General features: G+C 50.4%; 3 protein-coding genes across 9 annotated transcripts in view; 2 read left to right on the top strand and 1 right to left on the bottom strand.

Moving 5' to 3' along the window:
- The first annotated feature begins 13,268 nt into the window (after positions 1-13,268).
- Positions 13,269-16,605, top strand: SRARP (steroid receptor associated and regulated protein). Its single transcript, XM_081575103.1, has 2 exons — positions 13,269-13,578; positions 15,790-16,605. Exons 1-2 carry the CDS (start codon positions 13,404-13,406, stop codon positions 16,224-16,226), a joined length of 612 nt encoding a protein of 203 aa, XP_081431229.1. The 5' UTR covers positions 13,269-13,403; the 3' UTR covers positions 16,227-16,605.
- A 7,727-nt stretch (positions 16,606-24,332) lies between these two features.
- LOC145540540 (chloride channel protein ClC-Ka) overlaps positions 24,333-27,216 on the top strand; it is a 21,417-nt gene continuing 18,533 nt past the window's right edge. The window contains exon 1 of the mRNA XM_081575093.1: positions 24,333-24,456. The gene's annotated coding sequence lies outside the window, so the exon portion shown is untranslated. The remainder of the gene's footprint in view (positions 24,457-27,216) is intronic.
- Positions 24,823-27,216, bottom strand: part of HSPB7 (heat shock protein family B (small) member 7) — a 3,934-nt gene continuing 1,540 nt past the window's right edge. For 5 of the 7 annotated variants that reach the window (XM_081575095.1, XM_081575097.1, XM_081575096.1 and 2 more), the window contains exon 3: positions 24,823-26,674. In XM_081575095.1, the coding sequence (XP_081431221.1) occupies positions 26,495-26,674 (180 nt within the window). In that variant the 3' untranslated portion in view covers positions 24,823-26,494. The remainder of the gene's footprint in view (positions 26,675-27,216) is intronic. The other 2 variants (XM_081575099.1, XM_081575102.1) reach the window with 1 other exon arrangement.

The following is a 27,216-nucleotide window of genomic DNA, read 5'->3' as shown; positions in this document are numbered from 1 at the left end:
TCACCTCCACGAGGAGAGCAGGACTCAGCAGGTGGTTCCCCACAAGTGCTTGGAAAGTGTTACTCGCTCAGTCATGTCCAACTCTTTGTGGCCCCATGGACTGTAGCCCACCAGGCTCTTCTGTCCATACGATTCTCCAGGCAAGAATACTGGAGTGGGTTGCCATTTCCTTCTCCAGGGGATCTTCCCAATCCAGGGATCGAAGCTGGGTCTCCTGCATTGCAGGTGGATTCTTTACCATCTGAGCTACCAGGGAAGCCCACAGTGCTCAGAGTTGTTCCTAATTCAGGTTCTGGGGCTTCTGAGAAAGGGGGGCATGGGGCAGGTGTGCCGGGAGAGCCTTGGGAATTCATGGGACTTCATGTGGGGCTAGCTCTGGTGGGGTGAGTCCTGGACCCCAAGCATCAGTGCCCAGCTGTGGCACTGACACAGAAATACCTGTTTCTGGCCCATGGCACCCACCAGTGTCTTCCTTGCAGCTGGGAAGAGGTGGGCACAGGGGCAGAGGGTGCAGCAGTGCCAGCATCCGGTGCAGTTTGCTGGAATGACCTCCAGGGCCCCTCACAGCTAACCAATTAATCTGGACACATGTAGAGAACATTTATAGTTTATTCAAAACTGCAAGAGTGCCAATGTGAAAACAGTTTTCCACACAGTGTCTATGCTCCTTTTGCTTGGAATGTTTCTGAGCTTCACCCTAAGAACCACCATCACTCATGGCCCAAGAATCTAAAGCAGCTGAGTTGACCTTAAAGTGCCTGGTCAAAATCCCAAGGGCAAGGATGACCTTAACATCCACAGGCCAGGGTCATGTTCATAAGAACCTTGTGAGTCTTAGGGAGCAGACCTGTCATGGCAGTCTGATCGCAGGTTGGAAAAGAATTTTCAGACACAGAGCATTTTTGAAGGGTGTGAGTTTATTAAGAGCAAGGAGCAAAGATAAGGAAGGCACTGTGAGCACGGTGGCCGACCTCCCGACAGGCCAGGGAGAGCCAAGGGGACACAAATACAGGAGACCAGGGATCGATCCCTGGGTCAGGAAGATCCCCTGGAGAAGGAAACGGCAACCCACTCCAGTATTCTTGCCTGGGAAATGCCATGGACAGAGGAGCCTGGTGGGCTAGAGTCCATAGGGACGCAAAAGAGTCAGACACGACTGAGCGAATGGACAGCACGGCAGCAGCGGTGAGCACTGGGTCGGGCTGTTTTGCCTGATGTGGAGTCAGGAAGCCTGCTGGTGGTGATCCGGGGGCTTCCGGCAATGGTTACGGAGGGGCTGAGTCAGTTCTGGAGACAACCTTGTTTCTGGGCTCTGCTTCTGGGCCTTGGTGCAAGGCCTCCCACCCGTGGTCTTGGGATAGACTCCACAAGACCCAGTCTGCTTTGTCTCTTTGTGAAATAAAGTCATCATCTCAAATCACCTACATCTAACACGCTTCCTCTGGCAGCCCACATGGCCCTCTCTCGATCTGATTCTCCGGAGACACCACCGGAGTGAAAGGCACCCCCGTGAACCAGCGCACACCTGCACACATTCCTATCTGCCGTGTGCAAGGCCTCGGGGCTCAAGGCCCCACCTTCCTCACCTAAGCTGCTCTAAAACGGCACCAGAACCTCCCTCGACTGTGTCCCCGTGGACTCCAACCCCTGACTGGCCCGTGAGCACCACGGTAGAAACCCAATGACCCCGCACATTTCGTGTGGGCCACGGCGTCCCCACCTCACAGATGCCCCTGGGTGGTGCCCACAGGTGATACCTGCCAGACACGCAAGTAAAGGGCCACCACTGGGATGCGGCTCTTTGTCTTTCCTAAGGAGATCATTTTGTTAGTCACTAAGTCCAGTTCTTTGCGACCCCGTGGACTGTAGCCCGCCAGGCTCCTCTGTCCATGGGATTTTCCTGGCAATAATACTGGAGTGAGTTGCCTTTTCCTCCTCCAGGGGATCTTCCGGACCCAGGGATTGAAGTGGTGTCTCCTGCACTGCGGTGGATTCTTTTACCACAGAGCCACCTGGGGAGCCCATAGATGATGGGGAAGAGGATGGAATTGCTCTGTATCGTTTCTTACGATTGCATGTGAACCTGGAATTATTTCAAAATGAAAAACTTTGGGACTTCCTTGGCAGGCAGTTCAGTGGTTAAGACTACACATCTCCAATGCAGGGGGGACGGGTTCAATCCCTAACTGGGGAACTAGGATCCCACATGCCACATAGTGCAGCCAAAAAACATTTAAAATTTTAAAAAATCAAAATAAAAGGTTTAATTAAAGAGAAAGCCCATTGAGATTTCTATTTCTACAGGAAACTGACCTTCAAAGATGGAAATCAGGGCATTAAATTGCAAGGTAATGCAGATCTAGTCTATTTCATGCAGGGAAAAAAATAGTAATATAAGTTGTCACCTACCGCAGTAAGTATTGTTGCCTAGAGGAAAGTGTCTACTGAAGATGAAGCCTTGGTGGATGGAGCAGTTGCTGTTCAGTTCAGTTCACTCGCTCAGTCGTGTCCAACTCTTTGCCACCCCATTGATTGCAGCATGCCAGGCTTTCCTGTCCATCACCAACTCCAGGAGCTTACTCTAACTCATGGTCATCGAGTCAGAGATGCCATCCAACCATCTCATCCTCTGTTGTCCCCTTCTCCTCCTGCCCTCAATCTTTCCCAGCATCAGGGTCTTTTCCAATGAGTCAGTTCTTCGCATCAGGTGGCCAAAGTGTTGGAGTTTCAGCTTCAATATCACTCCTTCCAATGAATATTCAGGACTGATTTCCTTTGGGATGGACTGGTTGGATCTCCTTGCATTCCAAGGAACTCTCAAGAGTCTTCTCCAACACCACAGTTCAAAAGCATCAATTCTTTGGCACTCATCCTTCTTTATGGTCCAACTGTCACATCCATACATGACTACTGGGAAAACCATAGCTTTGACTAGACAGACCTTTGTCAGTAAAGTAATGTCTCTGCTTTTTAATATGCTGTCTAGGTTGGTCATACCTTTTCTTCCAAGGAGTAAGAATCTTTGAATTTCATGGCTGCAGTCACCATCTGCAGTGATTTTGGAGCCCCAAAAAATAAAGTCTGTCACCGTTCCCATTGTTTCCTGATCTATTTGCCATGAAGTGATGGGAGTGGATGCCATGATGTTAATTTTTTGAACGTTGAGTTTTAAACCAACTTTGTCACTCTCCTCTTTCACTTTCATCAAGATTCTCTTTAGTTGCAGTTGCTGTAGCTGATCATTATGATGGGAGTGAGGGCTATAAGAACTGTGGGGTGAACTGTGAATTATTATAACTGTAATAATTACACTGAAGATGTTCAAAAGAGAAATAGTTAGGATTTTAAATTTTAAGACAGAGCCAGAGAACCAGGCCATTCCTGACTATTCTAACTATGTTTTCTTATCTCTTGTAGCCACAGGGCTTGTGTAGTCAAAAATTCAACAGAAGTGATCAGTGGGTTGCTAAACTGTAATGTAATTGCGATATAATTGCACCTGGCCAGATGCACTGAATGGCAACAACAAAGTGCACTTAGGAATTGAAATGGGGATGTTTGGGTGGATGGGCTTCCCTGGTGGCTCAGATGGTCAAGCGTCTGACTGCAATGCAGGAGACCTGGGTTCAACCCCTGGGTCGGGTAGATCCCCTGGAGAAGGAAATGGCAACCCACTCCAGTACTCTTGCCTGGAAAATCCCATGGACAGAGGAGCCTGGTAGGTTACAGTCCATGAGGTTGCAAAGAGTCGGACACGACTGAGCGACTTCACTTCACTTTTGGGTGGATGCAGATGACCGAGTTCCCCTGATTCCCAAAATCCAAAATTCAAGGAAACACCCTTGCCAGCAGTGGCAGCCCCTCCCCCCATGGCATGAGGCCAAACTACTTTCCCTGGAGGGCATGTAATAGCCTCCAGTGAAAGTGAAAGTCGCTCAGTGTCCAACTCTTTGAGACCCCATGGACTATACAGTCCATGGAATTCTCCAGGCCAGAATACTGGAGTGGGTAGCTGTTCCCTTCTTCAAGAGATCTTTCCAACCCAGGGATGGAACCGAGGTCTCCCGCATTGCAGGCGGATTCTTTACCAGCTGAGCCACCAGGGAAGCCCAAGAATACTGGAGTGGGTAGCCTATCCCTTCTCCAGGGGATCCTCCAGGCCCAGGAATTGAACCAGGGTCTCCTGCACTGCAGGCGGATTCTTTACCAACTGAGCTATCAGGGAATCCCAATTAGGAAGTTATTTTGTTGTGTTCCACACAGTCAAAGGCTTTAGTGTGGTTAGTGAAGCAGATGTTCCTCTGAAGCTTGTTTGTTTTGTCCATGATCCAACAAATGTTGACAATTTGATCTCTGGTTCCTCTGCCTCTTCAAAACCCAGTTTGTACATCTAAAAGTTCCAGGTTCACGTACTGCTAAAGCCTAGCTTGAAGGATTTTGAACACAACTTTGCTAGCATGTGAAATGACATGAATGGACTTGAATCTGGGCAAACTCCGGGAGTTAGTGGAGGGCAGAGGAAACTGACGTGCTACAGTCCGTAGGGTCGCAAAACGTTGGACATAACTTAGCAACTGAACAACAAACAGCAAGGAAGTTATTTTGCAGGGAGATGCTGCTTCCTCTCAGAGACCACTCACTTCACCACCCTTCTTTTGTCTCCAGATCTGAACAGAGAGTCTAACTCCAAAATGCCCCAGTCTGATCTTGGAGGCGGCTTACACACAAGGGAGAAAGAAGGGAAGGACGGAAGGAGGGGGAGGAGGAGACAGAACAGTCTTAACTGATAAACAAGCTGAAACCGGGGAATATGGGTGTGACTGGACTCTAGAGGTGCTAGGCCCGGGAAGGGAGCTTACGTTAGACTTGGCATGATACATGTATCGGTATGTAAATGCATGTTACAGAGATTTGGGTGTTTTAATGATTCAGCTGAGAATGGTTCTAACAGCACAGGTGGTTGAATAAAATCTGGACTCATTAGTGGTTTTCATTAAATGACACTGAGATGCCAGAAAGTCTTTAATACAGAAGAAGAAATCCCGAAACCTGGGGTGGGTGGTTGGGATAGGGCAGGAGTAAGTACATATGCGTTGGTGGGATGAGTGCAGGACTGACTTGTCTGGTTTCTCACTAAGGCTGTGGCTCCGGTGTGTTACCAACCAGCTCCCTCACCCCAAGCTTCTGCCCTCCAGGACCTCTCCCCTCAGAGTGATGCACAGGGCCCTTCACCATGCCCAGAGTTTCCAGCCCAAAACTCATCCACCCCTACCCTAAAGTCTTCCCAAAGCTCAGTCACTGTTTATATGTGGGCTAACTTGCATTTTCTGAATAAGTAGAATTTTTTTATTTGGTTGACCAGCCTGAGGATATAAACCTGAAACACTGTAGATAAACCGACAAATATCTATTTATACAATTTAGTCTATCATGCTGACTACAAACATTTTAAAATCATGAATTATATAACAGTGTTTTAATTTATAAATGCTACTTTTATGTTTTCTCTGTTCACTTGTTAGGTAATGGTTTTCTTTACTCTTCACGCACATCCTCGGCACACGCCCTTGACATTCACTTTTAAATTCCTTTTCATTTTGAAAATTTTGTAGGACTCCCTTGGTGGTCCAGTGGTAAAGAATCCACCTGCCAAAGCAGGGGAACCTGGTTAAGTCCCTGGTCCGAGAAGATTCCCCATACTTTGGGGCAACTAAGCCCATGCACGCTCACAGCTAATGAGCCCTGAGCTCCGCAACAAGAGAAGCCACTGCTCTGAGAAGGCCAAACACCACAACTGAAGAGTAGCTGCCCCCAACTCAGCGCAACCAGGTAAAGCCCACGTGCGGCAACAAAGATTCAGCCAAAAATAATGAACTAGAAAAACTGTTAAAAGAAAAGAACACTTTGTAAAGAACACAGAGTAGTGAGAATAGTGAAATATTGTCTGTACATCTGTCACCCAGATTCAACAGTTAGCTTTCGCTAAATGTACTTAAGATACCCTTCTTCCCCCCACCCCACCCCTTCCCCACCAGCGATCAAGCCCGAGCCCCCTGTGGTGAAACTGAAACTGGTAACCTTAGACTGGGACTTGAACTAACATCAGTTCAGTCCAGTCACTCAGTCGTGTCCGGCTCTTTGCAACTGCAGCACTCATGTGGCTGGGACCAGAACTCAGCCAAAGTCCAGTTTGGGACTCTAACCCATGTGGCTGGACTTGAACACACTAAACCCACAGGACCTGGTTTCAGGACCTAAAGAAGCTTGATGTCTCATTGCAGAAAGAATTCAGTGAGAGACAAGGTGATACATAATAAGTGGATTTATTTAGAGAGAAACACACTCCATAGAGTGTGGGCCATCACAGAGGGTGAGTCTGGCATCCCGAAATGTGGCATGGTTACTTTTTATGCACTGGGTAATTTCATAGGCTTAATGATGGAGTGTTAAGAGCTTATGAAGTGAAAGTGAAAGTCACTCAGTCGTGTCCAACTCTTTGTGACCCCATGGAATATACAGTCCATGGAATTCTCCAGGCCAGAATACTGGAGTGGGTAGCCTTTCCCTTCTCCAAGGGATCTTCCCAACCCAGGGATCAAACCCAGGTCTCCCACATTACAGGCAGATTCTTTACCAACTGAGCCACAAGGGAAGCCCATAGGCTAATGAGTCGGAGGATTATTCCAACTACTTTGGGGAAGGGGTGGAGATTCCCCTTCACTCATTCAACCAATGCATATGTACTCCTGCCCTATCCCAACCACCCATCCCAGATTTCTGGATTTCTGGAAGTGGGCCACCACCCACTTTTTGGTTTTTGATGGGGCCTTGGAACTGTCACGGCTCCTCTGGGTGTGCCATCTAGCTTGCTGGCTGAGGATCAAGGTCTAATCAAAGTCAACTTGTCTGCCATCTTGGACCCATTTGGTTCTAATCAGTTTATGTTGTATCCTTGGGCTATGTCATTCTTTCAAAAGCTGTGCCCTTCTCCCTTCCCTCTTGTTTCAGAAGTATGGAGTCTTAACCACTGGATGGCCAGGAAAGTCCTTTCACTTACTTACTTTTTAAGAAGCTTTGCTGAAGTGTTTTAAAGCAAATCCTAGATATCAAGTCATTCTATCTTTATATATTTCAGTGTGCAATTCTTTTAAAAAGATCTTACACTTATGCATGCCCTGATCATGCCTAACAAAATGTTCTTTGGAATCATTTAATATCCAACCAGAATCAAAATTTCCCTAATTGTCTTGAAATGTCTTTTTATTATTTTTTCCAACCAGGATTTATACAAGGTCCTCTTTCACTGCAGTAACAATTGGGTGGGGTGTTTTGGGGGATTTTGTTTTGTCAGCTACTAATTGGCACTGACCAAGAGCATTGCCAACTGAACAACAAAGGCATTTGCCATCTGCCTCTATGTTGACCTTTAACAATCCCTGAGGGAGTTCAGGCACTCTGCGCTCTAGGGAATCTGGTGGAACAGGTCTTTAGATGGTTGGATGTTTTTAGGAACAGATTTTATGATCGCAATCCTCGCATCTCCTCATTTCTAGAGAAGGACTAAATCCCTTCGTGGTGACATCAGATTCTCATGGCTAACAAAAACCTTTTATAAAATGGGTGCCTAATGGTATTGAGCTCCCCCTTCAACAAAACCTTATACACTGACCGTCCCCCACGGCCACTTTGCAGCAGCCTCTCTGAGCTATCTGAGGTGCTGCCTCTCAGGCTGCAGCCCTCATTGTGCCCCAAATAAAACTGAACTCAAACTCCCAAGTTGTGCATCTTTTTTAGTCAACAGTTAGTTTTGGCTTTTGAGTCACTTTTGTTCCAAAGTAATCTTTTCTCCTTGTCTCGTTTTTTGGGTTTATTTATTTGTTTATTCTGGTTTGTTTCATTGCTATTTCATTGCTTTATTGCAGAAATGGGGTCACTTGTCCTGTAGAATGACCCACATTCTGGATTTTTCTATTTCCTTCCTTATGCTGTCTTGCAATTAGCTCCTTTGTCCCGTTTCCTGTAAAATAGCTATAGACGCCTGAGTAGATCCAGATCCAATTTTTTTTGGTAAGAGGGCTTCCTGTTGAGTCCTTTGTGTGTTGTTGTGTGTGTTCAGCTGTGTCTGACTCTTTTGAGACCCCATGACCTGTAGCCCACCAGGCTCCTCTATCCATGGAATTTTCCAGGCAAGAATACTGGAGTGGGTTGTCATGCCCTCTTCCAGGGATTTTCCCTATCCTTTAGTGATGATAAAATGGGTAGTTTGGGTGGTTTGAGTGGCAGCAGCCTGATTCTTTCTTTGGAAAGTTTCTCATCAACCTTCCATAGTACTTTCTTCCTTTGAAGATGCTTGTCTGAGTCAGTAATTTCATTAGAGGTTGTAAAATGACACATTTCTGATCCTATCATTCTTTCCACATTTATTAGCTGAAATCTGTAAACAAGAGCTTTCCCTCATCCAGGGCCACATGTTTTTCTAGAAAAACAGTTTATCACGGAAGATAGGATAGCACTCATTTTTTTAAAGATAACAGCTTTTTGATATATAAACATACCATACAATCCACCATTTTGAAGTATAAAATTCACTGGTTATTAGTATATTAACAGTTGTGCAGCCAACACTGCTATCTAATTTCAGCACATTTCCATCGCTCTGCCAAACCCCATTTCTTCCTTCCCCCAACTTCTGACAACCACTAATCTACTTTTGGTCTTCACAGCTTTGCCTATTCTGGACATTATTTAAAATGGATTCAAACAACATGTGGTCTTTAATGACTGGTCACTTAGATTTTAAGCTTCATTCACACTGTGACATGTATCAGGACTTCACTCTTTTTTACGGTCAAATAATCTCCTGCTGTATAAGTGTACAGCATTTAGTTTATCTGTTGAACAGTTGATGGACACTGGAGTCCTTTTCACCTTGTGCTTAGTTGCTCAGTCGTGTCTGACTCTTTGCGACCCCAGGGACTATAGCCCGCCATGCTCCTCCGTCCATGGGATTCTCCAGGCAAGACTCCTGGAGTGGGTTGCTGTGCCCTCCTCCAGGGGATCTTCCCAACCCAGGGATTGAACCCATGTCTCCCACATGGCAGGCAGATTCTTTACCAGCTGAGCCACAAGGGAAGCTGTTGTGAATAATGATGCCATGAACATTTGTGTACAAGTTTTGTGTGGACGTGTTTTCACTTGGGCATACATGTTGAGTGAAATTGCTGGGTCTCATGGTAACTGTTTTAAGCACTATGTCCTTTACTTTTTGATTTATCATACTAGAACATCAGCTCCGTATTACAGGATTTTTTGCGGGCTCTCTCCTTTTGGCTGTGCTGGGTCACTGCCAGGCTGCTCTCTGCTGCGGTGAGCAGGGCTCTCTTCACTGTGGTGCTGGCACTTCTCACTGTGGCAGCGTCTCTGTGGAGCCCGGGCTCCAGGGTGTGCCGGCTTCGGTGGTCTCAGCACCGGGGCTCAGGCGCAAAAGAGCCGTGGCACCCGGGCTTAGCTGCTCTGCCGCATGTGGGATTGTCCCGCATCAGGCATCACACCCATGTCTTCACGCCCAGGCAGATTCTTTACCACTGAGCCACCAGGGAAGCCTATGATGACTCGATCTTTAACATTTTGAGGAACTGCCAAATTATTTTCCAAGATGACGGCACCATTTTTAAAAATTAAATTACAATTGAGTCACAGTGTTTCAGTGGTTCAATTATACATACATATATATATTAAGATTCTTTTCTATTATAGATTGTTACAAGACATTGAATATAGTTCCCTTTGCTATACAGTAGGTCCTCACGGTTAATGTATTTCATATATAGAAGTGTGTATCTGTTAATCCCAAATTCCTAATTTATTCCCCCACACACAAAGTGACTGAAACATTTAACAATCCCACTAGTAATCTAAGAGGATTCCAAATTCTCCAGACCCTCACTCTCACTGTCTTCCTGATATTCATTTCCTTTAAATTATCAAGAAATGAGAAGGTGTCCCGGTTACCTCCACTAGCGTCCAATGAGAGTCTTCCCCACTAACTTTTTAAAAATACTTTTTAAATTTTTAAATAACTTTCGGCTTATTGAAAAGCTGCAAAGTTAACACAGAGAGTCCCTGTACACTCCACACCCAGTTTCCCCATTGTTAACATCTTACGTGACCATGGGACATTTGTTAAAACTAAGGAAACAACACTGCTACGTGACTATTAACTAAATTCCAGGCTTTATTTGGATTTCACAGTTTGCCTGTTAGTACCCCTTTTCTCCTCCAGGATCCAGCCCAGGATTCCACACGGCATGTAGTCGTCATGTCTCATTAAGCCTCCTCCAGCCTGTGACATTTTCTCAGTCTTTCCTTGTTTTTCACGATCTTGACACTGTGAGGAGTACTAAGTGGGTATTTTGGAGAATGTCCTTCAGTTTGGATCTTTCCAGTGTTTTTCTCACGATTAGACCAGGGTTATGGGTTTTGAGGAAGGATGCTTTACATCTGCTGGGCTTCCTGGTGTCTCAGTGGTAAAGAATCTGCCTGCTAATGCAGAAGACACGGGTTCAATCCCTGGGTCGGGAAAACCCCTGGAGAAGGAAATGGGACCCACTCTAATATTTTTTCCTAGACAATTCCATGGATAGAGGAGCCTGGCAGGCTATAGTCCATGGGGTCACAAAAGAGTTGGACATGACTCAACGACTAAACAGCAACAAAGCTGTACACCTGAAACTAACACAATATTGTAAATAAACTTCAATTAAAAACAAACAAACAAACAACATCCTACACAATACAACAAGCCCAAAATGGGATTGCTTATACCAAGCCTCACATCAGGCAACCAACAGGCCAGCCGCCACTGCAACCACCCCAGCGGTACCCCCTGACGGGACTCAGGAGGGAGAAAAACAGGATACTTAAGGTGCATATTAAAGGAATAATTTCAATAAGCCCAAACTCTTGTATCTTCCCGTACATATAAAAGCACTAAATTCATTAACTTGAGATGTCTGATTTTCTTTAATTAATAGTAATCTTCTTTTCTTTCTTTATTTTTTGGCCAGGCTGCAGAGCATGTGGGATCTTCATTCCCTGACCAGGGATCAAACCTGAGCCCCCTGCATTGGAAGCCAGGAGTCTGACCTCTAGGCCACCAGGGGAGTCCCTGACAGTAACCTTTTCATGTTTCAACTACCTGGTTTGTTTTGTTTTGTTTTTAACTCCTATATATCCGGCTCTACACTTACCTCTTTTGATCAGGTTTTCTCTTGGACTTAAGTCCTCAGTAAATCCACTGAAAAAACATAACTCTGAACTTTAGGCTGTACATTTTCTTTCAGTAGACAAGGATCTCTCTTTTTCAGTAAAAGAAAAAATTGACTTAAAATTTGATTGACTTAAAAGATGCTGTAGATAGAATATATCCTCCGAAAATTCATATTTTGAAACCTAGAAAAGGCAGAGGAACCAGAGATCAAATCGCCAACATTTGCTGGATCATCAAAAAACCAAGAGAGTTCCAGAAAAATATCTACTTCTACTTTATTGACTATGCCAAAGCCTTTGATTGTGTGGATCACAACAAACTGTGGAAAATTCTTAAAGAGATGGGAATACCAGACCACCTGACCTGCCTCCTGAGAAATCTGTATGCAGATCAGGAAGCAACACTTAGAACTGGACATGGAACAACAGACTGGTTCCAAATAGGAAAAGGAGTACATCAAGGCTGTATATTGTCACCCTGCTTATTTAACTTATGTGCAGCGTACATCACGAGAAACGCTGGGCTGGAGGAAGCACAAGCTGGAATCAAGATTGCCGGGAGAAATATCAATAACCTCAGATATACAGATGACACCACCATTATGGCAGAAAGTGAAGAAGAACCAAAGAGCCTCTTGATGAAAGTGAAAGAGGAGAGTGAAAAAGTTGGCTTAAAACTCGACATTCAGAAAACTAAGATCATGGCAACTGGTCCCATCACTTCATGGCAAATAGACTGGAAAACAATGGAAACAGTGAGAGACTTTGTTCCTTTGGGCTCCAAAATCACTGCAGATGGTGACTGCAGCCATGAAATTCAAAGACACTTGCTCCTTAGAAGAAAAGTTATGACCAATCCAGACAGCATATTAAAAAGCAGAGACATTACTTTGCCAACAAAGGTGCATCTAGTCAAGGTTATGGTTTTTCCAGTAGTCATGTATGGATGTGAGAGTAGGACTATAAAGAAAGCTGAGCGCCGAAGAATTGATGCTTTTGAACTGTGGTGTTGGAGAAGACTCTTGAGAGTCCCTTGGACTGCAAGGAGATCCAACCGGTCTATCCTAAAGGAAATCAGTCCTGAATATTCATTGGAAGGACTGATGCTGAAGCTGAAGCTCCAATACTTTGGCCACCTGATGCAAAGAACTGACTCATTGGAAAAGACCCTGAGTCTGGGAAAGATTGAAGGTGGGAGGAGAAGGGGACGACAGAGGATGAGATGGTTGGATGGGCTCACGGACTTGATGGACATGAGTTTGAGCAAGCTCTGGGAGTTGGCGATGGACAGGGAAGCCTGGCGTGCTGCAGTCCATGGGGTCACAAAGAGTCGGACACGACTGAGCAACTGAACTGAACTGAACTGAAGAGATGGGTCTTTGTGGAGGGGTAATTAGGTCATGAGGCTAGATCCCTTATGATGGGGTTAGTGCCCTTATAAAAAGAGATCCCAGAGACCTTTCTTGCACTTTCTGTGAGGTGAAGACACAGCAAAAAGATAGCTATTTATGAACTAGTAGGCAGGTCCTCACCAAACACCAGAATCGATAAATGCCTTGATCTTGGACTTCCCACCATCCAGAACTGTGAGTAATCAAAGGTTTGTGGTTTAATGCCCTAATCTATCGCTGCTCAGAGTAAGACAAGGACATGCTGTCAGTAATATCCCATATAGTTCTTTGTTGCTGTTCAGTTGCTAAGTCATGTTCGACTCTCCGTGGCCCCATGGACTGCAGGATGCCCAGCTCTTCCGTCCTCCACTGTCTCCTGGAGTTTGCTCGAATTTATGTCTGTTGAGTCCGTGGTGCTATCTAACCATCTCATCCTCTGCCACCCCCTTCTCTTAGGTGGGACCAAAAAAAATAAATAAAACAGCTAAAACCTGGGAATGCAGCCAGGCAATGACTGAGGTTCGGGAAACTGAGACCTAGAAGAGACAGTTCCCAGGCTCGTCCCCAGGGAGGAAGCCGCTGCACTTGGAAGAAACTGTGTGTTTTGTAGAAGGCCTGCCTCCCAGCCACCCGACTGCAATCCTGTTGACATAAACCCGTTGATCAAAGCAATCCCCCAACTGCTCCAGGCCAGTTCCTGTGGCTCCTGGTGGAATTCACTCAGCAGATCCGGATCTGGTAAATATGAAAGGTCTGGTCCTCGGGTGGGGACCTGCATTCTGGAAAAGGCTGCCGAAAATGGCTTCCTCTGGCAGTGCTGAGCCAGGCGTCATGGCAGCAGTCACGGCCCCCTCAGAAGACCCCAGAGACCCGAGCGCCCGCCCTGGGGGCCTGGAGATGAACCTGGAGACTAGCTCAGGTAAGAGGTGACAGAGGGGGCCTCAGCCCTGCAGCTGAGAGGGACTGGGGAGGCCATGGAGTGGGGCTGGCAGGAAAGGACAGACAGGCTCCCTCCGGGGCTGCCAAGATTCTCAAGCCACGGGTGAGCTTCATTTACAGTTGACCCTGGAACAACTTGCGGGCTGGGGCGCTGATCCTCTGAGCAGTGGAAAATCAGGCTATAACTGCAATCATCCCTTTGTATCTGAGCATCCACATCCACAGACTCAACCTACTACGGATGGTGTAGGAATGAGTATTTATTGAAAAAAAAATCCACATATAAGTGGATCCACAGTTCAAACTGGCATTGTTCAAGGATCAGCCACATTTCCTGCGTTAACTAACTTACCAGAAGAGAAGCTTCCTTCTGAGCCTGGGTCATGGTGACGAGCACGTAGTCAAGAGGATAGTTTTGTTTATCATTTGAGCAACTTGAAATGTTTTTTTCGAAGAGCAAAGGCTTTGGATTCAGAGAGACCTGCTCTGGCACTTGCTTCATTGATAAGTCCCTGGGTTGTTTCACCGGTAAGCCCCTGGGTTGGCTCATGACTGCTCCCTGTTTGGTGGGGAAGACAGAGCAAGGATCCCCGGGGCAGAGAGGACAGGTAGATAAGAGTATGGTGGGGGAGGACGGAAGAGCAGCAGTGTTTCCTGAGGCCACTAACATCTGCAGCAGCTGAGCCTCAGTTCCCTCACCTGTAAAAGGAAGTCAGGGCTTTCCTCGTATTACTCACCACAGTGAGGTCCGTGGGCCAGCACCATCAGCACTCCCTGGGAGCTTGTTAGAAATGCAGACCATCAGGCCCCAGCCCAGACCTGCTGTACCAGAAAGTGAAGTGAAAGTGTTAGTCCCTCCGTCATGTCTGACTCTTTGAGAGCCATAGACTGCAGCCCGCCAGGCCCCTCTGCCCATGGGATTCTCCAGGCAAGAATACTGGAGTGGGTAGCCATTCCCTTCTCCAGGGAAGCTTCCCAACCCAAGGATCGAACCCAGGTCTCCCGCACTGCAGGCAGATGCTTTACCACGGAGCCACTGAGAATCTGCATGCTAACACGTTGCCCAGGCAGCTGGTAGGCATGGTGGGGTTGAGAGGCTCTGATGTGGTGGGCTGTGTACTCCTGGAAGGCAGAGGGCTGACGGGGGGTGGGAGGAACAGGTTTATACTCAGGCCTCCCCACTGCTGAAATTCATGCTCTTAAGCCCCACTGTCTTCCCATTTTTGTGTGCCAACTAACCTACAGTTAGAGCTTCCCAGGTAGCACTAGTGGTAAAGAGCCCACCTGCCAATGCAGGAGACGTAGAGATGTGGGTTGGATCCCTGGGTTGGGAAGACCCCCTGGAGAAGGGAAAGGCTACCCACTCCAGTATTCTGGCCTGGAGAATTCCACGGACAGAGAGCCTGGTGGGTTACAGTCCATGGGGTCGCAAAAAGTCGGACACGACTGAAGCAGTTTAGCACGCGTGACATACAGTTAAACCCCTGTTGAGGGAACTCCACTTAGTATTCTCTGATAACAGAACTTCCCTGGGTCCAGTGGCTAAGACCTCGTGCTCTCCGTGCAGGGGGCTTGGGTTCGATCTCTGGTTGGGGAACTATATCCCATATGTCTCAACTAAAAGATCCCACATGACACAAAGGTCAAAAATCCGGCATTCTTCAGCTAAGACCCTGTGCAGCCAAATAAATAAGTAAATACATATTTTTTTACAAAATTCTGTAATAATATATATGGGAAAAGAATCTAAAAAAGAATGGATATATGTTATATATTTATATATATATATACACAATACTGGATCACTGTGCTGTTCACCTGAAACTAACACAGCATGGTAAATCAACTACTGTTGTTCTTTACTTGCTAAGTGGCTAAGACTTTTACGACCCCGTGGACTGTAGCCCAGGCTCCTCTGTCCATGGGATTCTCCAGGCAAGAATACTGGAGTGGGATGCCCTATCCTTCTCCAGGGGATCTTCCCGACCCAGGGATGCAACCCCTGTCTCCTGCATGGCAGGCGGATTCTTTACCCCGAGCCACCAGGGAAGCCCAAATCAACTATACCCCATTATAAAATAAAAATTAAATTAAAACAAAAACTCCCCGTTGAGTGAATGAACACACGAATCACGGGAGCCACTCCCCGTGCTGCGCCAGCACAAACCTTCAGCCTTCTCCTCCCCTCCAGGTGGAAGGCTGGCCCGCCGTCAGAAGGCCATCCCCAGAGCTCACCTGACTTTCGTCATCGACTGTGCGCGTGGGAAGCAGATCTCTCTGGCAGCACCCCCAGGGCCACCCCGCAGCCCCAGTCCCAACCCGGGACCTGCCATCCCTCCGATGAAGACCTACATCTTGTTATGCGGGGGAAAGCAGTCCCCCAACCTGACTCAGGAGGCTCCGCTAGGTTGGGGGGGCCTTGCACAGGCCAAGGGGCCCTGCCCAGGCCCTCCCTGCAAAGGGACTACGGCCCCAGCTTCCGCCCCAGCCAGCCCAGGAGGCCTTGCCGAGGCTCCTGAAGCCAAGGGGGGCCCCGGGAAGGCCGTGTCCTCGCGGTCTTCCGCGTGGGGAACGGTCATCGGCTCCCTCAAGGCCCTCTCCTCCTGCGTCTGCCCACAGGCGGATTGATTGCAGGAGCCTGGCCGTGGGACGGAGGCTCGAGGGTCCATGCACGATTCCCGGGATCCACGCCCGCTTCCCCAGCCGAGCAGAAGGCTTTTGTGCCTGAGCCAAGGAAGGAGAATTAGATCCGAAAGGACATCTGGAACAGCCCCAAGTATCCCACTTCTTCCTTCCTGCCCATCTTTGCTAGCCTTTCAGAGGCGGCAGGATAAGGCACTGCCACGAAGAATGAGGCTCACTCACTCACGCAGCATATTCTAATGCAGCATCTCCCAGTTACCAGCCCTGCAGAGCACTGGAAAAGACGCTGGAGGTTTCTTGGAGTTTGTATTCTTGAGGCTGGAGAGACAGGTTAAACCACCGAATAAAGACCGTTTGAACAAGGTGATGAGTGCTGTGTAGAAACTGAGCAAGGTGGTAGGCTGGAAAATGATGGAACAAAGAGGGGGGTCTGTGGGTTTTTTTAATGGCTGCTCCTCTGGACATGCAGGGTTTTCTCCAGTTGCTCAGCGGCAAAGAATCTGCCTGCAATGAGACACAGCTTTGATCCCCAGGTTAGGAAGATGCCCTGGAGGAGGGCATGGCAACCCACTCCAGTATTCTTGACTGGAGAATCCCACGGACAGAGGAGCCTGGCGGGCTACAGTCCACGGGATTGCAAAGAGGCAGACACCCCTGAAGCAATTTGGCATGCATTGCATGGCATGCAGGAGCTTGGTGCCCGAACCAGGGATCGAACCCTGCAATGGGAGCGCAGAGTCCTAACCACTGGACTCACAGGGAATTCTTGGCAAAGAGGTTTTTTTGATATTGTGGTTGGGAAAGGCCTCTCTGAGTGGGGAACAAAATATGATCTAAAAGATGAGAAGGAGCCAGCACTGGGAACTATCCTCCCTAGGATCACCTGGTTGGTTTCTTATCCAGAGCAGGAGTCAGAACCTCCTAGCACAACGGGCAGGGGCGGTACAGTGACTGCAGCCATCTTAGCTCACCATGCAAGGGTGTAGGTCACCAGGGATCACCGGGAGGGCATGGGACTCAGGATGGGAGATTTAAGGACCCAGATGGAAGGGGAAATGAGGGGGACTGGCTTCTCGGGAGGGGATGGAAGTACTCAGAAAGGGAAGGGAGTATCATGCTTGAACAGATGAAAATGAGATATTATTTATTGAGCATCTATTGCATACCAGGCTTATACTGCCCCTAGGGACACAGAAAAGGAGGTGGGGGAACTTTGTTCCTTTCCCCCAGGGCAGTCCATAGAGTTGCAAAGAGTCGGACATGACTGAAGAGACAGCATGCACACACAAACACCGGTGGCTAACATGTATTGACCATTTGCTCTGTGCCAGGGAAATGACATCCTCCAAATGCCAGTACAGAGAAGCACCTTTTTTTTGTTTTAACCCATTTCACAGATTAGAGAACCATGGCACAGAGAAGTTGAGGAATGCATTCAGGTCCCATAGACAGGTGCAGTTGGGCTTAGAACCCAAACCAGCCCTACAGCAGATGGCCTCTCATCCTGGCAGGTTGTCTTCTAAACAGAGGGGATCTAGAAAAAGCAGACCCTGTCCTCAAGGAGCTCATAGCCTCATAGGGGAGGTGAGAAAGAAGACGACTGTTGGTTGTCATAACTTCTGGTAAGTGTAGCAGTAAGGACGCACAGAATGAGACTGGGCTGGAGGAGGGCGCCCTGGCCACTCAGGAGAGGAGACCAAGGAGGGCTTCATGCAGGAAGTGGCATCTAAACTAAAATCTGACCAGCGAGTGAGTCATACAAAGGCAAGGGGCAAGGGTGGGGAGTGCTCCAGGGAGAAGGGCCAGTCATTCAGTCTGGCTGAAGTATTCATTCATTCATTCACCAAGTATTTGTTGGGCACCCACTGTGTGCTGGGCTCTGGGCTAGACCCCGGGATGGAGCAGAGACAGACAAGGCTTTGCCATCAAGAAGCTTATCCTCCAGCTGGGGGAGAGGATGCCCGTACACATTCCAAACAGAGAAGCCAGAGAAGCGACAGGGACCTTATCACTTGCAGGCCCCAAAGAGGTCTTTGTGTTTCACTCTGAGATGGGGACTACTGGAAATTACGACCCGCCTTATAAAAAAAGATTTCTTAGCTCATGTGCTGGGAGAGGAAGGCAGGGGAGGAAGCTGCATCTTGGGCCAGGCAAAGGGAGTAATGATCTGTCCTAGAGAGGTGGTGAGAGAGGAGCTTGGACCGTTTACGTCCCCTCCTCTGTCCTCCCCTTGCTGAGAATCACTGGACTAGAAGAGCCCAGAGACCTGGCAGGAAGAGGGTGGGGCTGCAGGTCTCGCTTCCTGCCAGCATGTGTCGCCCTAGCATCAGACCGGGCAGCCCCTCCTTCCCTGTGGGGGAGGGCCAAGCTTTCAGAAGCCAGGCTTTTACTCTAATCACTGTCCCTTTCCTCTCGAATAGTCGCTATTGATAGTTTTATATACACCACAGGCCACTTCAGTTCCTCTCACACTGGCCCCGTGAAGACACTGAGGCACAGAGAGATGAAATGATTTACCCAGGGTCACCAAGTCCAAACCCCAGGCAGTGTGACTGTGCAATAATAGCGTCATAAGGCTGTACTGCACTGTAGGTGCTCCGCGCATGTTTGTTGAAGGAGTGAATGAACAGTCCCCAAGGAACAGTCCCCAGGGCCTGGCAGTGTGCAGCGGTGTCTGAGGGTTGAACAAGTGACTGAGGCCCCTCACTGAGCTGGGCACACGGGTGGAGGAGGACACCTCATCTCTTCCCCACAGTCCTGTGGGGGGCCGTCCCATTGTACAGGTAAGGAGACTGAGGCCCAGCTGGGTGGAGTGATTGGCCCAAGGCCATGCAGACAGCAAGTGGCAGAGCCAGGGCTGAAATGGAGACGGCGCCTCCTCAGAGCTTTATCTACCCACGATATCACAGAAACTTACTGAAAAGCTGTTGAGAGGATGAATCAACAAGAAAAAAGACTTTCCTGAACCAGCAAGTAAAAGTGTGAATCGGTGAATGTGTCTCCAGGTTGGCCTGGCTCCACGCCTAACCAGGACTGTGTCCTCAATGCCCTAAAAGTGCCTGGTGCATGGTCCGTGCTCAGGGATGGCGAGGGAAGAAAGGGAGGAAGAGGCAGAGGAGGGGAGGGCAGCAGGGAGGAAGAGGCAGGCTTGCGGTCCACTCTCTCCCCTCCAGCTCCCTGGGGCCAGTGGCCCAGCTTCATGCCCCTTCGGGAGGCTCCCCAGGACCCCCACCCCATCCAGCAGCCCTCAGACCCCCAGGGAGAGCTGCCCCTGGGTACCGGCGCTGGAGGGCCCCAGAGCTTAGGACGGGCCTGGCTGGCTGCTCAGGGTGAGCCCAGGCCCGCTGTGCTGACTGTAAGCAGCACCATCCCGCAGCCCAGAGGCTCCTGCCTGGAACTCCAGCCTGGCAGACTCAAGCCTCCCTGCTCCTCAGGACCCTCTCCTGTGTGAGGGCAGAGTCAGAGGGTGGAAGCTTGGGTTTCCTCGTTCAGAAAACAAGCACAGAGATTTTACAGGAGCTTAGCATTTCCCGAGCTTATACTAAACACCTTCTGGCTCCGGCTGTCACAGCAGGCCTGGGAGGGTGCTACCTGATCTTTGTGGAAGAGGAAACCAAGGCTTCCAGGTGCTTCTCTCGCCCACCTCCCCATCCCCCGGGGCCCAGACAGGTCTTCCAGGAGGGCCTTGGAGAACCGGCCACTTGATGATGATGATGATGATGATGATGATTAGTTATTTTGGGTGGCACTGGGTCTGTGTTGCTGCACTCGGGCTTTCTGGGTCGGGGAGCGGGGGCTGCTCCTTGCGGAGCTGGGGCTTCTCATTTCGGCGGCTCCTCTTGTTGCAGAGCATGGGTTCCAGGCTCAGTAGGTGCAGCTCGAGGCCTCTAGAGCTCAGACTCAGTGGTTGCAGTGCATGGGCTGTAGTTGCTCCGCGGCATGTGGAATCTTCTGGGACCAGGGACTGGACCCGTGTCCCCGGCACTGGCAGGTGGATTCTCATCCACTGTACCACCAGGAAGTCCCAGGAACCTACTTTTTCCATCTGCTTCACCTGCTTTTCCTGGAAAGAGGACCGACCCCGGGTACAAGGCAGCTCTTCTGCCCTTCCAGTCCGTCTTCATCTCAATGGAGCCAAAGACAGAGTGTCAGAATCCAAACAGAAATGAGATTAGGGGGCTCTAAATGACCCCTTCTGGGCGTTTTCAGTGCATGGCATATGTGAACTATAGTCAACTGTCACGTACCAAGCCCTTTAAGTGTATTACCACAAGCACAGCAGGTAGAGCCTGTCAGCACCATTTTATGATGCAACAGTTCAGTTCAGTTCAGTTGCTCAGTCGTGTCCGACTCTTTGTGACCCCATGGACTGCAGCACGCCAGACCTCCCTGTCCATCACCAACTCCCAGAGTTTACTCAAACTCATGACACTGAGTCGGTGATGCCATCCAACCATCTCATCCTCTGTCATCCCCTTCTCCTCCCACCTTCAATCTTTCCCAGCATTAGGGTCTTTTCCAACGAGTTAGTTCTTCGCATCAGGTGGCCAAAGTATTGGAGTTTCAGCTTCAACATCAGTCCTTCCAATGAATATTCAGGACTGATTTCCTTTAGGGTGGACTGGTTGGATCTCCTTGCTGTCCAAGGGACTCTCAAGAGTCTTCTCCAACACCACAGTTCAAAAGCATCAATTCTTTGGCGCTCAGCTTTCTTTATACTCCAACTCTCACATCCATACACGACTACTGGAAAAACCATCATAGCCTTGACGAGACGGACCTTTGTTGGCAAAGTAATGTCTCTGCTTTTTAATATGCTGTCTAGGTTGGTCACAGCTTTTCTCCAAAGGAGAAATTTCATGGCTTCAGTCACCATCTGCAATGATTTTGGAGCCCCAAAAAATAAAGTCTCTCTCTGTTTCCACTGTTTCCCCATCTATTTGCCATGAAGTCATGGGACTGGATGCCATGATCTTAGTTTTCTGAATGTTGAGTTTTAAGCCAACTTTTTCACTCTCTTCTTTCACTTTCATCAAGAGGCTCTTTAGTTCTCCTTTGCTTTCTGCCATAAGGGTAGTATCATCTTCATATCTGAGGTTATTGATATTTCTCCCGGCAATCTTGATTCCAGCTTGTGCTTCCTCCAGCCCAGCGTTTCTCATGATGTACTCTGCATATAAGTTAAATAAGCAGGGTGACAATATACAGCCTTGATGTACTCCTTTGCCTATTTGGAACCAGTCTATTATTCCATGTCCAGTTCTAACTGTTGCTTCCTGACCTGCACCCAGATTTCTCAAGAGGCGGGTCAGGTGGTCTGGTATTTCCATCTTTTGAAGAATTTTCTACAGTTTATTGTGATCCACACAGTCAAAGGCTTTGGCATAGTCAATAAAGCAGAAATAGATGTTTTTCTGGAACTCTCTTGCTTTCTCGATGATCCAGCGATGTTGGCAATTTGATCTCTGGTTCCTCTGCCTTTTCTAAAACCAGCTTGAACATCTGGAAGTTCACAATTCACGTATTGCTGAAGCCTGGCTTGGAGAATTTTGAGCATTACTTTACTAGCATGTGAGATGAGTGCAATTGTGCGGTAGTTTGAGCATTCTTTGTCATTGCCTACTTTGGGATCGGAATGAAAACTGATCTTTTCCAGTCCTGTGGCCACTGCTGAGTTTTCCAAATTTGCTGGCATATTGAGTGCAGCACTTTCACAGCATCATCTTTGAGGATTTGAAATAGCTCAACTGGAATTCCATCACCCCCACTAGCTTTGTTCGTAGTGATGCTTCCTAAGGCCCACTTGACTTCACATTCTAGGATGTCTGGCTTTAGGTGAGTGATCACACCATCGTGATTATTTGGGTCGTGAAGATCTTTTTTGTACAGTTCTTCTGTGTATTCTTGCCTTGGTACAACAGAGAGGTTAAGTTACTTACTCAAGATCACACAGCTCACAAGCAGCAGAGACAAGAGTTGAACCCAGGTGGTGTGGCTCTAGAGTCTACAACTGATCCTCCACTCCTTTTTTTTTTAATGAAATCTATAAATCATACACTTTCGATTGTTAGTCGCCTATCCATGTCTAGTGCCCCGTTTGAACTACACTTTTTAACTTACTTGGCAGCATCAGGTCTCAGCTGCTGCACACAGGATCCTCTTGTTGTGGCTCGCAGCTCGGCAGATGTGCGGCGTTAGGGTTTAGCTGCCCCCCTCCCAGCCCTGGCATGTGGGATCTTAGTTTCCTGACCAGGGATCAAACCCAAGTCACTGGACCAACAGGGAAGTCCTGAGCCTCCACTCTTTTTTTTTTAAAAAAAAGGAAGTTTTTAGATTTTATTTGTGTATTTCTGGCTGCACTGGGTCTTCACCGCTGCGCACCGACTTTCTCTAGCTGCAGTGGTGGGGGCTGCTCTTCGCTGCAGCACACGGGCTCCTCCATGGAGCACAGGCTCTAGGCATGCAGGCTTCAGCCACTGCAGCACGCAGGCTCAGTAGCTGTGGCACAGGGGCTTAGTTGCTTCGCAGCATGTGGAATCTCCCAGGACCAGGGATGAAACCCACATCCCCTGCATTGCCAGGTGGATTCTTATCCACTGGGCCACCAGGGACCCTCCACTCTTTACTAAGCCTTCTGAGCTTTTTAAAAAATTCCACAAACATTTACTTAGCTCCTTTCCCATACTGGGCTTGGGAGCAAGAAGGCAGAATAAGGCATCTTCTGCCATCGCAGAACTGGTACCCAAGGCAGATAGGAAGCAGACGGGGTGAAGGGAGATGGAGGGGTACAGTGGGGGAAGTGGGTCAGGGAAGGGTGGTCTGGGGATGGGTGTGTGGTCTGGTAAGGAAGCTTTGGTCTGAAGTTCTACAGGCCTGGTCTTCATCCCTTCTCTGCCACTGACTGCTGTGTGACCGAGGGCAAGGCCCTACCCATCCCGGGGCCTGGGTCCCCCATCAAACCATGAGGAGCTGGGAGTGACTCCCACAGGATATGGGGCTAGCCAACCAAGTCTCAGGCCTGCCCTCAGCCCCAGGCATGAGCTCATCTCATCTGAATCTGACCTTCTTTTAAAGACAAGTTTTGGACCTAGGTTTCCTTGAGCTCTGTGACTCTGAGCTGGTAACTCTGGAGGACTTTTGGGAGGAGGAGGCTTTTGGTCTGGGCTAGGCCTTTGAAAGTGATGGCACCTCCTAGGTCCTCCACACCCATCAGGCACTGGACCTGGACTTGCTCTCAGATCTCCAGCCCTGGAAGGCTGCATGTTTTCAACCTCCCCTGCTTCCTGCCCACACCCTCTGCTAAAGCTATAAGATGTAGGGGTTCCCCTTCCCTATACAGAAGGACAGGGAGTGAGGGACTGATCTGAGCTGACCCGGCAGAGGACAATCTAGAGCCACAGCGATTCGCATTCTAGCCGTGCCACCTCCCCGCTGGGTGGCCTTGGGCCAGTTACTTGACTTCTCTGAACCTCCTGTCTTCCTTGGTGTCCACCTTGCAGGGTGGTGGGCATGAGCAGGTGTTTGGCACACACTAGGCGCTCAATGAATGGGGCTGCTATAATTATTTTTCACGTGGTAGGGGCGGAGCCCAGGACCCGCAGCCAGGTCTATTTTTAGCCTGAAAAGCGAGGGGCGACAAAGCACGGCCGCCAGCCCAGGCGCCTGGGGGCGGAGCCAACGCGCGGCAGCCCGCGGCCCCCACGCCCCGCCCTCCTCTTCCGCGGGTCACCTTGGCTGGAGGGCGCCTTCAGTCTCCACCAGCTCACTCAGCCTCTAAAAGCGCAGTCTGGGGAGGGGCCGCTGGGGCCTGCGGGGTGGGGAGCGTTCGGCCTCACTGGCCACCGGGGAGCTGCCCCCTTTACTGGCCCGGGGAGGGACGCCGCTGAGCTGGGGACGCCAAGGTGAGCCTGGCCCCAGGTTGGGGTCGGAGGAGGGGGAGAGCTGGTCCCTCCTCCCCCCAGCTCCTCAGCGATGAGTGTCGGGACTGCAAATAGCCCGGTGGAATCAGTGAGTCACGGAGACTGGAAATACCGCGCCCCCTTCCTTCCCTTCCCCCCCTCCTCCAGACTGCACCGAGCTGCCTGGAACTCCGATTTCAGCAGCGCCTGGTGGTGTGTGGGGGGCGTCCTTGCAAAGGGCACTCACACTCCCTGAACCAGTCAGCTTCCCAGCCAGGTTCCAGCCGGCCTCTGCCTCTGGGGCCGTGTGGCCCTAGGTTAGTCACTCAGCCGCTCTGGTCCCCAGAACCCATCTGGTACAAGACAGGCTTCAAAAGCAGCCCAGCGCAGCTGGCCCACCGTTGGTCTCCCCGTGCCTGGGACCGTGCCTGGCAGGTAGGAGCAGGGGCTGGCAGTCGGAAGAGAAGGCGACGCAAGGTTTTCAGGGAAACCATTCCCAGAAGACTACCCACGTGGGCACGGGAGCCAAGGCAGGAGGCCAAAGGAACCCACGATTCTGTGAGGTCTTGAACTTTACTTGAGCTACCACCCCAGCCCCCCAATCTCAAGAAAGACGATGTTTATCCAGCTTTCCATTCCTGCCCTATCCCAAGCTTGAAAACTTCAGGCAGGTGACCTCCAGAAACCGGTGATTCTGCTGTTTATTGTGTGTGCAGGATACAATGCCAGGACCCTCCCCACCCCCGTCGTCCCCTGAGGACCCCAGAACGGCAGGGACGAGAGGCCACCTCACAGAACACTGGCCCAGGCAGCGCAGGAGGCCGGGGCCACCCTCCCCCCTCAGCCCTGCCTCCGCATGTGTGAGACTGTGCCACGTCATGGGGGGCAGCTGGGGGTCCCCAGAATGGAGGCTAGCAGGAAGTCCTTGTCCTGGCCTGGGGATGAGGAGGGACCGGGGTGGGGGCATGCTCTCTCAAACAGGAAGCTGTGGGGTGGGGTGAAGGGCTGAGAGGCAGAACAGAGGAGCTCTTCCCCTCTGCACGGAGGGGCAGGGGGGTTGGAGAGCAGCTTCTGACGTCCTGGGTTCAAACCCAGCCATCAGTGGGCAAGCTGGCCGCTCAGCTGCTCAGACTCTGTCCCCACTGATACAAATGGAGATTGTAAACCTGATTTTAGAGTGTTCTGAGACTTTCCTGGTGGCCCAGTGGTTAAGGCTCTGCCTCCCAACGCAGTGCGTGCAGGTTCCATCTCTGCTTAGGGAACTGAGGCCCCATAGGCTGCAGGGTGTGAACAAACATTGAGAAAGAAAAATAGAATGTTCTGAATTTGGCTGCAACCCATGGTAACACGTATTTGAAGTACAAGGGTAACCGTGTGCACGCGTGTGTGTGTGTGCCTCTGTTTGTGTGCATGTGGTATACACACACGCCAAGCCTACAGTTTCACAGATTATAGATAGGGAGGATGGGGGAGGCGAACGGCCACAAGGGAAGGTTGGTGGGAAGCAGGGATCCTACCTCGAGGACTCAAGCCCCATCCGTACTTCCTCTTGTTGGGTGACTTGTTTACAGTGGAGACAGTCCTGGGAGCCCAGGTCTCTGGGTGGGAGGCGGAAGCGTCAGCCCCGCCCCTCGGCCCAGCCTTCCCTGGAGGCATGAGCAGGTAACAGACGGTTCAAACAGTTTATCACGAACCAGCTGTATTGGAAAAACCCCGTCTATATACAGACACAACATGGCCCTGCCTGGGGGCAGCAGGCTGGATGGGGCACCTTGTGGGCAGGCAGCCTGGCAGCAGGTTCGGGGCTTGGAGAGTGGCCAAGGGGAAGTGGACCATGAGGGCTGTCTCCCGGCCTCTCCGTGCCTTGGCAGTTCGGTTTCGTGGGCGCCTCTGCCGGCGATCTCCCTCCGCTCTCCTGCTCCCCTTAGCCAAGGGGATCCTAGGTCCCCAGTTCCCCTGCCCTGCAGAGACTCCAAAGATGAAAGAATATGGCTGTCTGTCTGTCCTGCAGATTATTTGCCCAGATTGCCTGTCCCAATCCCCCTTCTCCAAACCGGGTTCTCTGGGATCTCCTGTTCCCATCCCAAACCGTTTGTTCTGGATTAAGGCCACATCTGCAATCTGGGGACCACGAGTGAGACAGGGGGGTCCCCGGCCTGCCCTGGGTAGAGCAGAGGCCCTTGTTCGGGGGTGGGGATGACCCACCTGGGGTCTGGGGTGGGGTGGGGTGTCAGGGCCCGGAACCTGGGCTGAGATGTCCCCAGAGCTGTCACGAGGGGATCAGGAGAGCCACTCAGGCTGGCCAGCGGGGAGAACAGGACACGGGGCAGTAGGGGGGTGGGGCAGGGGCGGCCCTCAGATCTTGATCTCCGTCCGGAAGGTCTGCTGCACGTGCTCCGTGGGGGGCTGGCGCCGGGCCCGGATGGTGAGGCTGCCGTCCTCCCGCAGGGCCGAGGTCACCGAGGTGGGGTCCACGTCCTCCGGCAGCTGGCACTTGTGGGCGAAGGTGTTCATTACGGTGCCGTCGGCTGCCAGCTGGGGGAGGGCCGAAGGGTCAGAGCGGGCTGCCCCCCAGCCCCTGCCCCTGGCTCCCACCCCAGCTGGGCCCCACGCGCCCTAGGCTCCTGCTCTCAGGTGCAAGGATCTGGCCTCAGAGCTGCCCGGGGCAGTGGTACCCACGGGCTGAGCGCCGCGCGGGGACGCATGCAGAGGAGCTCAGAGGACCCCAGTGGTTCCAGGGGAGGGCAGGGCTCAGTGGAGGAGCTCAGAGGAGGAGGGGGAGGCTCGGGCCGATTCCGGGGCTCCTGAGCAGCAAGGAGACGGCGCAGAACTGCCCTCGCATTCCCGTGCGTGGGTGTCTGGCAGCCGCGCCCCCTGATGCCGCCAGCACACAGTGTCCAGAGGAGCCGGGGCGGCTGAGTCACCGGTGGGGGCAGGGCGGGCACGTGCTGCCCACTGGTCCTGGCACCGCAGGGCCTGGCTCCCTGGTGGGGGCCCTCTGGGCTCAAGGGAGGAAGCCGGGCCGCGGGGATCAGAGGCGGCCGTGGGCAGCCCCTCTCCTCTAAGGGGCACCTCCT

This window comes from Giraffa tippelskirchi, chromosome 3 (assembly GCF_054371585.1).
Source record: "Giraffa tippelskirchi isolate mGirTip1 chromosome 3, T2T-mGirTip1v1.2.pri, whole genome shotgun sequence".
Lineage (NCBI taxonomy): Eukaryota > Metazoa > Chordata > Mammalia > Artiodactyla > Giraffidae > Giraffa > Giraffa tippelskirchi.
The sequence above is the reverse complement of the archived record's forward strand: the minus strand, read 5'-3'. Positions and strand labels throughout refer to the sequence as shown.